The sequence below is a fragment of the Stegostoma tigrinum genome, chromosome 40 (assembly GCF_030684315.1).
Source record: "Stegostoma tigrinum isolate sSteTig4 chromosome 40, sSteTig4.hap1, whole genome shotgun sequence".
In the NCBI taxonomy this organism is placed as follows: Eukaryota; Metazoa; Chordata; class Chondrichthyes; order Orectolobiformes; family Stegostomatidae; genus Stegostoma; species Stegostoma tigrinum.
The window spans coordinates 12,842,416-12,854,703 of record NC_081393.1 but is presented as its reverse complement, the minus strand read 5'-3'; the positions used below and the strand labels follow the sequence as shown (position 1 = coordinate 12,854,703).

The 12,288-nt window shown below is 41.0% G+C and overlaps 1 protein-coding gene across 5 annotated transcripts in view; it reads left to right on the top strand.

Annotated features, from left to right (window-relative positions):
* Nucleotides 1-12,288, top strand: part of zmat4a (zinc finger, matrin-type 4a) — a 164,413-nt gene that overhangs the window by 125,269 nt on the left and 26,856 nt on the right. For 4 of the 5 annotated variants that reach the window (XM_048523224.2, XM_048523223.2, XM_048523225.2 and 1 more), the window contains one exon: nucleotides 140-236. The exons of the other annotated variant lie outside the window; for it this stretch is intronic. In XM_048523224.2, coding sequence (XP_048379181.1) covers nucleotides 140-236 — 97 coding nt within the window. The remainder of the gene's footprint in view (nucleotides 1-139; nucleotides 237-12,288) is intronic. 5 annotated transcript variants of the gene reach the window in all.

Genomic DNA, 12,288 nt, shown 5'->3' with positions numbered 1-12,288 from the left:
TATTTCAGAATCACTGTGATATTTTTCTGAAATTGTGAAATATGGTCTAATGTCAAAACTGCTCAGCAGAAGCAATGAAAGTCATATCCTGAGACCAGGGTCATTAGTTAATCATAACTTTGATCCTTCTACCTTGCAGCACTAAAGCGCAGTTACACTTGCAGTTTGTGTCACGTGATCCTGAATTCCATCGAACAGTACCATGCTCATCTCCAGGGTTCGAAGCATCAGACAAAGTAAGTCACCTTAATTAACTTTATTCGTTTTTCTTAGGCTTGTGCTCCTTGGCAGTGCCACATGTTTGCAACTGACTTCAGTTCTTCATTGAAAACAACTTATGTATGAAAATGGTACAAGAATAAGGACAAAGGTCGAAAAAGTACATCACTTTAGATATAGTAAGAACTGCTGACGCTGGAGTCAGACATAACACAGCAGGCCAGGCAGCATCAGAGGAACAAGAAAGCTGATGTTTCGGTTCAGGGTCCTTCTTCAGAAATGGGGGAGGGAGAAGGGGGCTCTGAAATAAATAGAGAGGAGGGGTGGAGCTGGGGAAGATAAGTGGGTTGGTGATAGATGCATGCAGGTAGGATGCTGCCTAGCCTCCTGTGTTCCTCTAGCACCACACTGTGTCATCACTTTTGATGGCAGCTTTTATGTTCCAGCTCTGCTTTAGGGTTCTTGCTTCCCGCCTAATGCATGTAGAAGTCTGATTACGGCAGTATTCTGATTAAGCCGGAACCGTAGATTTACACAAGGGTTGTGCCTCTGCATTATTTAGCTCAGCACTCACATAATTTCCAACCTCCCCAAACCCCTATCTCTATCACTTTGTTGACCATTGACAATGGAGTTGAAGTTTTCATCGAATAGAAATATAAACGAACGATGTCCGTAAGTTAGGAAGAGTCTTGGGAAAGAAATCATGAAGGTGCTATTTGTACTTAAAGAAATCATATTTTTGTTCCACCATACAGGATAGTGATTAACCTGATTAGGTCATTTTTCTCTGTAGTTTCATATTGTTCGTGTGCAGGGACAAGGCGCGTAGTGTTCACCACAAACAAGATGTTTGCTATCAAAGCAGAAAGATATTCCGCCTGCTCCTAAAATAAGTAATTGGAATATGAATTTCCATGCCAGTATGATGCCGTGTGTTAAGCAGTTTCCAAGAACTTGCTGAATGTGACAAATGGAATTTCCTTTTGGTTGTTCAAAATTAACGATATACTACTCAACTAGCCCATGACTGCACGACACGCAATCCAGTTTATAACATTTGATGCAATTCACAGATGGACAATATTTGTTACATAATCCTCAGTGTTGCAGAGAACCAGTTGTGCTGACAACCAATTTTGGATCCTCGCTTGGGAGCTCAGTGTAGTGCATTTTCATTTACTGGAAGCAATATGTATTAATACAAAAGCCCCGTACTTTGTTGAAAGAAAGAACATTCACACACATTGCACATGTTTCAATGCAACAAAGTAGGTGACGTTCTCTTGTTATTTCTCAAGGTGGTGTTCTGACCACTGAAAGTCAGCCAGCCTTGTTTAAAATTTAAGCAAATTTTGGGAGTTAACCATCATTGTTGTGCTTGTTACAAGGTCAGACTTCATAGGATATAAGTTCCCTGATTGGGGCTGTTAATCTGGTCCAACAGAGACTCCTGGCTGTCAGACAAGAACAGAAATGTCAGACATCCTGTTCACTCTGAGGGACCTTAATCAGTATCAAAGACTCTGCATCTGTGAATAAAGGGTGACTTGGTGAAGGGATTATGGCCTCTGTGGAGTAAATTTAAACATTAACTGGTTCATTCTCCATGGCTTCATCTATACCAATAAAAGTCCAGTTGCCAACTAATCAGCTATCTCCTTTCAGACAGTATAAATGCTCTTTTCACTTTGTATTGATATTTCTTGCAAATTGTGCCGATAAGTGTGAGGCAACAATGTGACTATCGTATAAGTACTTATTTTCATTCCATTCGGTCTCCCCATTGTTAACACTAGGGCAAGCGGTGTGTTTTTGACTCTAAAAAGGTACTTTGACTCTTATGCAGCAATGCTTCTGTCATCTCCAATAACATAAGAAATTACATTTGGATATTATAGAAATGAAGAGTTTAGCAGTAATGTATTCCAACTAACTATTGTGGCAAACAGTACATTCCTTGGACAGATATGTGTCTGTGACAGCATTAGCTTGGAGGTTACAAAAGAGGAGCCATGGAGTGCCATGCTTCAAGTGATTTCAATTAAGATGGAGATTGAGATAATTATACTTGCAGCCATGTGCTCTGATACAGTGAAGATCTCAAGAGCATGCCCCTTAAAAGTATAATGACCATAACACATAACGCCGCATCCTCCTCTTCCTCTTTCTAATGTTAAAAACCTATCGCAGACAGGTATATTTGATTGCACAAGGCACATGTTGTCAATTCGCACGAGAGGAAAACCAGAGATTATAGGTTGACTGTTTTGAACTTCAATTTGATGTTTTGGAGGTTTAATATCCTTGATTGACTTGTGAGTGTATACTTGTCTGGAGACATATCCTGTGTTTTGGTTTGCAACTGATTGATAACTTGGTTGTCTTGCTGCTGGTTGTTGTCACCCAACATTATCAACACAATCATTGTCCAATATTCATCTTCTCTCTCTTTGTGCATGATTGTTGTGCCATTAAATTGGTCTGACTGTCCTTCTGTTCTTTGTTACTGTGTCATGATGATCACCATGACTTTTTATGATGTTGCCAGATTGTGTACTTTAGAAACCTTTGCTACAGTCACAGTGCTTGTTTTTGTATTTCTAATTTGCACACGCTGGCCAGTGTACAATTTTGGTACCTCTCTGCATGCTCATTTGTCATGTTTTATTCTTCTCAGTCTTTAAAAAAGAATGTCCTGAGTCTCAGAAGGGTGAGACAGTTGATTGCTGTGCAATGTCATTGGCATTCATCTTCTGAGCTTAAATTGTGCTGGGAATGGTAATCCCTTCTGCATTGTTGTTGCACAAAAATACAGCAATGCAATGCAGAAGTTTTATATTGTTACTCCACATCGTGTGATCATGAATTTGATAAGACATAGTACATGTCCTCTCTGATGAAGGGTCTAGGCCCGAAACGTCAGCTTTTGTGCTCCTGAGATACTGCTTGGCCTGCTGTGTTCATCCAGCCTCACATTTTATTATCTCTCTCCTATACTACATGTTCTGCTGGACTGTTTGACCATAGATAGTGGGTGACGATATCGTATGGGTCATTCGACACTTCGTACACACCTTGAAATGGTTTACCCCTGAACTGTGATCCATTGTCACGCACTGTCTGATTGGTTAGACTGGATAAACTGGAAACATGTCACATTGGTCACATTCCTTAAGTTGCTAAGTCATTGAACAACGCAAAATTCAGAAAAGTAATCTATCTCAAGGATGTAATCTTGCCCAAGCACTGTGAATCAGCCTGTTGCTACATCTGCCAATCAGTAGATGGGAAATCTTGTAAATGCAGAGGCTTCTTTCACATCGATGCTTGAAATATTTGGCATGCCTGACATGATTCAAGATGTGGGATGTTTCATGGTTCATACCTAAGCTATGCACCTGTGTAGCTGTTTAGATTCACAGAAATTGATGCTATTTAAGGATGAGAAATTTATTCTTTGTTCAAATACACCATTGTCTAAAGCTGTTGTCAGGTGCTCTTCAGTTAGTTTTCCAAAAATCTGACACCAAGAAATTGGATTCTTTTGTTGATGGCCACTGTTGCAATCATGTTGTACATTGCCTCCAACAAGATTTTTTTCACCTGACGTAGCAGTGTTTACGTTTTCTTCCATAACTGGGTGGCACTGTGGTTAGCTCTGCTGCTTTGCGGCACCAGGGACCCAGGTTCAGATCTAGCCCAGGGCGACTGTCTGTGTGGACTTCTCCCATGCCTGCATGGGTTTCCATTGGGTGCTCTGGTTCCTTCTACAACAAAAAGATGTTCTGAGGAAGGGTCACCGAACCTGAAACGTTAACTCTGTTTTCTCCTTCACAGATCCTGCCAGACCTGCTGAGCTTTTCCAGCAACTTTGTTTTTGTTCCTGATTTACAGCATCTGCAGCTCTTTTGGTTTTTAAAAAGATGTTCAGGTTTGGTGGATTGGCCATGCTAAATTTCTGGAACTGAAAGGATTCTATGACTCTATGAACTGAAGAAATTTGGTGTGGATACCATGAAATTAAAGAATCCAACAGATATTTAATACAAATAATTATTATTTGAAATGTGTACATAACGGAATACAGACATTGTATTTCCTCAGAGACTTGTCTGGGCTCAAATTGAGCTAGTAGTTTAGAACAGTGAAGCACATTTCCAGCAGTGTCATGCTTCAAGTAATCTCTGTTACTATAGATGAGATCCTTAAACCCATTGGTCTCATGCTGTTATTCAGTAATGATATTGTGAGCATGTCTATTTAAGGTACACTGATTGTGAGTTATAATTCAAGAGTGAGGCCTTTGCCTCCAATTAATTCCAATCCATAAGATTATAAATAAATAAGCATAGAAATGTAGGATAGTTTAGTTATTGCAGGAATAGTGTCTGCACTAATGAAAGCCTTTATTAAAAATGAAAGACTTTATTAAAAATTAAAACAACAATTACATCGAGCATAATTGGTCACACAAAACCATTCAAAGAGAACTGTTTCTTTCCCTGGGAAATCTCCATTTTGTGTGTACAATTGTCTGATTCCAAATGAAAATTGATAGTCCATTTCTCACTTCCAGCATAACCTTTCTGCAAAGCAAGTCCCTTGTCCAATTTGCATCTCACCATGCATCAGATTAAGCGTTTGTTTTTCTTCTGTAAAAGATCATTGATTTTCATGGATTACAGCAGGAGAACACATTTTCATGAGTTAATCCATAGTTTACGTCAGAGATATTGTTTTATCCTGTCCACATAACCAGGTATTCAAATTCTCTTTTATATATCTGAACACCGTGAATAATATCATACTTTTTGATTGGGTTTTGCAACACAACTTGCAAACATGAACATGGTTATTTTTAGGGCCTTTGTAAATAGTTATTTTAGTGCCGTGAAAATAACTAAATGTTACACTATCTTTTTTCACTGTCTATCATAATTGAGAAACAAATCTTGGCTGAATTTTGCTGTTTCGTGCTTTTTGTTGTTATCAATCTATAAGTTGTCCAACAACTTAGATTGAAGGAGTCGGCCCATGAATTGCACATTGTCACATTTTTCTGGCACACCTGTTTACCTCGTTGGAAATGCCAGCACTCCCTGAACCCACATGTCTTTAAAAATTGGCTGAATTTGCACATTAAATTTTAGTTGGCACACTGCAGAACGCCTAAGCCTCAGTTTGGATACCTACCTAATGGAATGATCGTTGCTTAAAGCATGTGAATCAAATTCTTTAGCAGAGGGATGGAACAGTTTAAACTGTTTAACCTAACTCTGCAGTAAATTCCCTTCAGAAACTTGAAAAATTTTTCACTTCGTTTTTCTCCTACTCCTTTCTGTCTCGTTGCTTGTCTGTCTCTTATTCCACTGTTACTGTCCTTCTTGCATTATGTTCTGGGTCTGACTCGAATTCATCCACCTTCTCCATCAGCACTATTTCTCATTCTTCGTCCCTTCAGACTGTTGATTCCATCACGCACTAGAATACCAGACGACTTGTTGCCAGTTATCAACTTTCACTTCCAGCAACTTTGAGGGCAGTTTTTTTTTTAAGCTACAAGTTGACAGAAAATATGTAGTTAATGGTGCACAATTGGAGATTCCCTGTTCCAGCAAAACCTGTACCAATTTCTTGAGTTAGCGATCCTCCCATTTCATAGGACTATGAAACCTTCATAGGATATGTCCATCAGCTCATTGGTAACAGTTCAGACCGTAATCATACTGTCACTGCCAGGCTGAGACCACAAATGTGAATACATACGGGGATAAGATGCATAAGAATGTTGTCAGGGTTGGAGGGTTTGAGCTATAAGGAGAGGCTGAAGAGGCTGGGGCAGTTTTCCCTGCATGTCAAAGGTTGAGGGGTAACCTTATAGAGGTTTTTAAAATAATGAGGGGCATGGATGGGGTGAATAATCAAAGTCTTTCACCCAAGATAGGGGAGTCCAAAAAACTAGAGAGCAGAGGTTTAAGGTGAGAGGGGAAAGATTTAAAAGGGCCCTGAGGGGCAGCGTTTATATGCAGAAGGTCGTGCATGTGTGGAATGAGCTGCCAGAGGATGTGTTGGAGGCTGGTACAATTACAACACTTAAAAGGCATCTGGATGGGTGTATGAATAGGAAGGGCTTAGACAAATATGGGCCAAATGCTGGAAAATGGGACTAGATTAATTTAGGATACCTGTTTGACATGGACGAGATGGCCCAGAGGACCTGTTTCCATGCTGTAGGATTCTATAACTCAAGAGGCTTGTCATCAGCACCACATGAGGACCAGTGACAAGAAAGCCCGGCACTTCTTCCTGAAGGCAGCTGCATAGCTCTGGTCCCCAAGCTGCCAATGTTTCATTTCTGGAAATGCCAGATACAAGAAAGCAATTTCAGTGAAAATTTAGAATATGCACATATGAATATGAATGTGATTGACATTTAAGAATATCCAATGGGCAATAAATGTTGTCCTTGCCCTACCAAATATTGTCAAGACCCACATCGCATGAAAGAATAAGTTTCAAATCAAGGAGATTGAGCCTGTGTCAAAGGTTACTCTCACCTTTTGGCTCTGGTAGTCAGCAATACTGGAACCTGACACCCTGAGCTGTCACGGTAGAAGGAACAGCATTACTGCTTCACTACTCACTTGAATGATATTAATAAATCTATTGACACATCAAAATAACCGTTATCTTGTGTTCCTCGTGTAATGCCATTTTTCATCTATGTCTTCCCCAGCTACTGACGTATTTAGCCTTTCTTCATGGCAAATATATCCATTCCCAATGATATAAAAACGTTTATGTGATATTTTGGTTTGCTTCTGATATGTGAACCTTCCACTTTCACTCTAATTGCTCAACAACAGCTGTAAAGCAACAAAGGAGACAAAGTGGAAAGAAGTGGTGAGTGGAGTTCCACAGGGCTCTGTCCTTGGGCCTCTACTGTTTGTAATTTTTATTAATGACTTGGACGAGGGAATTGAAGGATGGGTCAGCAAGTTTGCAGACGACACAAAGGTCGGAGGTGTCGTTGACAGTGTAGAGGGCTGTTGTAGGCTGCAGCGGGACATTGACAGGATGCAGAGATGGGCTGAGAGGTGGCAGATGGAGTTCAACCTGGATAAATGCGAGGTGATGCATTTTGGAAGGTCGAATTTGAAAGCTGAGTACAGGATTAAGGATAGGATTCTTGGCGGCGTGGAGGAACAGAGGGATCTTGGTGTGCAGATACATAGATCCCTTAAAATGGCCACCCAAGTGGACAGGGTTGTTAAGAAAGCATATGGTGTTTTGGCTTTCATTAACAGGGGGATTGAGTTTAAGAGTCGTGAGATCTTGTTGCAGCTCTATAAAACTTTGGTTAGACCGCACTTGGAATACTGCATCCAGTTCTGGGCGCCCTATTATAGGAAAGATGTGGATGCTTTGGAGAGGGTTCAGAGGAGGTTTACCAGGATGCTGCCTGGACTGGAGGGCTTATCTTTTGAAGAGAGGTTGACTGAGCTCGGTCTCTTTTCATTGGAGAAAAGGAGGAGGAGAGGGGACCTAATTGAGGTATACAAGATAATGAGAGGCATAGATAGAGTTGATAGCCAGAGACTATTTCCCAGGGCAGAAATGGCTAGCACGAGGGGTCATAGTTTTAAGCTGGTTGGTGGAAAGTATAGAGGGGATGTCAGAGGCAGGTTCTTTGCGCAGAGAGCAGTGAGAGCATGGAATGCGTTGCCAGCAGCAGTTGTGGAAGCAAGGTCATTGGGGTCATTTAAGAGACTGCTGGACATGTATATGGTCACAGAAATTTGAGGGTGCATACATGAGGATCAATGGTCGGCACAACATTGTGGGCTGAAGGGCCTGTTCTGTGCTGCACTGTTCTATGTTCTATGTTCTAAGTGCCCCGTGTGCAATTAGTTGCCTGTAAAATGAGATTTTGATTATGGAACAAAAGCTGCTGTATATCGTCTAGTGAGTAAGTTGCAGCCTGAAATCTAATAGACGTTCAAATTGTGCAGATATCTACAGTGAAATCGTTGCTTCCTGGTTCCCATGAGGTTAGCTCTAACTTATCAAACAGCTACTGTTCAAAGTCCTGGCTTGTGTGAGGTAAAGCTCATCGTCACAAATTGAACTCCATCACATACAAAAATAATGCACTCAAGGCACAATCATGGTTCTGCTTTAGTGACGCTTTATGACCTATTTCTACCTCAGCAACTTTATCCGGCAAATGCCCATTAGAACTCCAGGTGTTTCAAGCACCTCCTTACACAGTCAGCTGTCAGCTCCTGTCCTCTGGAATTCATTTGCTACTTCTCTGTTTGCCTTCTGATCCCCCTCCAAAACTTTACAGCATTCCTCAGAAAGTTATTTTCTGAACAGCACATAGTAAATCCCCCTGACTTTTCTACGACTGCGTGGGCCACTCTTTTGTTGAAATAAGCTGGGGCATTTCATTGTGCCAAAGGAATGCAAAGAAAAAGATCATTAAAGCAGTCAAGGGTACTGCCCTCAGTTCACCATACTCCCTGGGGGAGAGCACCTGGCTTCCATTAAATACTGAAGCACAGTAGAGGTAACAGGCTGATACATGTTTCAAATAAAGATACCTTCACTGGCAGTGTAAATCATTTGGAAAGTCAGCACTCCGAAGCAAATCAAATCAAATGATTAGTTCCAGCAACATTAATTCACTGTGTGAATAATGAGCTCTGGAATTCTGCTTCTTGACATTCAGTGGTTGACACTTCGGATTGCCAATATCTTACTTGCAAAGTTTAGGATGTGGACCCATAATGCACAACGCATCCATTTTTTAAAAAATCACATAAATCACATTCCAGTGATCAAGCAGCATCAGTTTTTGTTTAATAAAACATGAAGATCACACAAGGAAGAAAAGATTTAAAGGGTCAAGGAGTCATGCAGTTTGTGAATCAGGTACAAACAGTGCCCTAATGCAGTCTGCAGAGGTGGAGAAAATTCATACTCACTTCCATTTGACAAAGGCAGTACGTTTCAGTTTCTAGGAACAGGAGATGAGGGTGCTTAATGACCTTAGAAATGCAAATACCTGAAGTAGAATGCATCAGTGGCATGCCATATTTCACATCTGTTCAGGCGGCTGAGATAATTGTTGCATCACACGTGAGGAATGTACATCTCTTCAAGTGGGAGGTGCGGTGAAGATATCAAAATCATACAAGGTTGTCAAAAAAGAGGGTGTTAGGTCAATCATTCACTTCTGAAAACAGGAGAAAACACCTTAGTATACATTCCTCAGGATCTCCTTGTCCTTTGACATGGCACCATATGTCCATCCCATTTCCAGATCCTGCCAAAGTAGTTTTTGCCAAAGCGTACCACTCAGCTTCTCTACCTACTGTTGAAAATAGGCTTTTCATCCATTACACAAAGAAAGTTCATGGAATATCAAGCTGGATACATCTGTTAATAACCTTCATGCCAACGTGTTACAGATTTATTTGCCAATGAAAGTCATGTGTCACAATTTATCTGTTCAAATGTTTCACAAATTTACAAACAAAGAACAGTACAGCACAGAAACAGGCCCTTTGGCCCTCCAAACCTGTACCGACACATTTTGCCCTTCCACACTAAAACTGTCTTCACTTACAGGATCCATATCCCTCTATTCTCTTCTGACTCGTATTCATCCAGGTGCTTCTTGAATGTTGCTATTATGTCTGCTTCGACCACCTGCCCTGGCAGCATGTTCCAGGCACTCAACATCCTTTGTGTGAAAAACATTCCTCGCGCATCTCTTTTAAACTTCCCCTTTGCACTTTGAACCTGTGTCCCCTCGTAACTGACCCCTCCACTCTGGGAAATTTCCTCATACTTCCCGCTCCAACCGTGCCATTCACAATGTTATCGACTTCTATCAGTTCGCCCCTCAAACCCCTGCGTTTCAGTAAAAGCAAACCCAGTCTATCCAATATTCCTTCATAGTTAAAATCCCTCATACCAGGCAACATCCTGGTAAACCTTTTCTCTGCCACCTCCAAAGCATCCACATCCTTCCGGTAGTGTGGTGACCAGAACTATATGCAATATGCCAAATGTGGCCAAAGTGAAGTTATATAAAGTTGTAGCATAACTTGTTTATACTAAATGCCCCTTGCAATGAAAGTAGGCATGCCATAGGCCTCTCTTACTTCCTTATCTACCCACACGGCCACCTTCAGTGATCTGTGGACCTGCACACCTAGCTCACTCTGCATTTCAATATTCCTAAGGGTTCTGCCATTCACTGTATAATTTCCACCTGTGGTTGATGAATTTGAATTAGTTCTGTCTGTAATCTGATCCAATCAATGTGGAGTAAATTTCTCCATGTAATTGATCACAGTCTTTGACAATGATCAGCATTTGTTCCTTGCAACTAACTCTTTTGGAAATTACCATATTTACAGTCCATGTACAATTCATGTACAATGCAGGGGAATATTTGAGCGACTTGACTGTTTTTAGTGAATTTGTGAAAAGCTAGTCTCCGTTTACATCTGTGTGTCAAATCGTGTGGCCTGGTGGAGCTGGTAGCATCAATGCATGTTCCATACTAAATCACCACAAAATTGGTGGAGTGGCACATAGTAAAGAGGATAGCTGTTGATTGTTGGAGGAGAGAGATGGGCTAGTCAGGTGGTCTGTTCAGTGGCAATTGGAATTCCATCCTGATAAGAATGAGTCACTGCACTTGGGAAGGATAAACAAAGCAAGGTAATGTACAAAGAACAGTAGGACCCTGGGAAGGACAAAGGATCGGGGGACAGGTAGATGAAGGAGTTAAGAAAGCATATGGAATACCTACCCTTATTAGCTGAGGCATAGAGTTTAAGAGCAGGGAGGTTGTTAGGAACTGTATTAGAAGTTTGTTAGGCCATGAGATGATGTAAAGGAGATTTGCCTGGATGTTGCCTGCACTGGAGAGTTTTAGTTATGAAGAGCGATTTTATACACTAGGATTGTTTTCCTGGAGCAATGTAGACTGAGGGACGACATGGTTGAGATGTATAAAGTGATGAATCATGTATGGATATATGTACATGTACAGGATGCAGAAAATTATTAAGACAGTGTCGACAAAAAAAAATGTTTTCCTTGCTGGTGAGACCGATGACCAGGAACAATAGATTTAAACTGAGGGGCTGGAGAATAAGCGAGGATGTGAGTATTTTGTTTTTTCACCTAGAGGACGGTGGGAATCTGGAACACAGTGCCTATAAGGCTGGTACATGCAGAAACTTTCATAACATTGAAGAAGTATTTAAGTGTATGTTTCCAATGCCAAGGCATACAAGGCTGTGGACCAAGTGCTGGAAAATGGAATTAGAGTGTTTTGTGGTTGCTTTTGACTGGTGCAGACTTGAGAGGCTGAAGGGCCTTTCTTTCTGTGCTGTGACACCTATGACTCTATAGCAACGGCTTGAATCATGATGATAACCATGTCAAACTGCAGGTTTGGTTTGTGAAAACAAAATGACTGTCAAAAGTGTGAAAAATAACTACATCAAATTTGCAAAATAAACTGTCAAATACTGGCATGGAGAGGGAGATGATATGGATGAACAAGGACACCCTGTGGGTGTGGTTTACTCAGACTTTCAGTAGATTTTTGATAAAGTCCTACATCAGAGTTAACATGTAAAATTAAAGTATGTGGGATTGGGAGAGTGGACTGATATGGGTAGAGAACTAGAGAACAAAATGTGAGGCTGGATGAACACAGCAGGCCAAGCAGCATCTCAGGAGCACAAAAGCTGACGTTTCGGGCCTAGACCCTTCATCAGAGGCCGATAGGAAACAAAGTGTAGGAATAAATGGGTCTTTTTCTGAGCAGCAGCCAGTGACATGTAGAGTCCTGCAGGGATCAGTGCAATGCATGTTAATTATTTAGTTGAGGGAACTAAATGTAACATGCCCAAGTATGTAAATGACAAAAAGCTGGGTAAGAGAGTGAACTATGATAAGAATGCAGAGTTGCTTCAGGGTGGTTTGGACAAGTTGAGGGAGTTGAAAAATGCATGGCATATGAAGTATAACTTG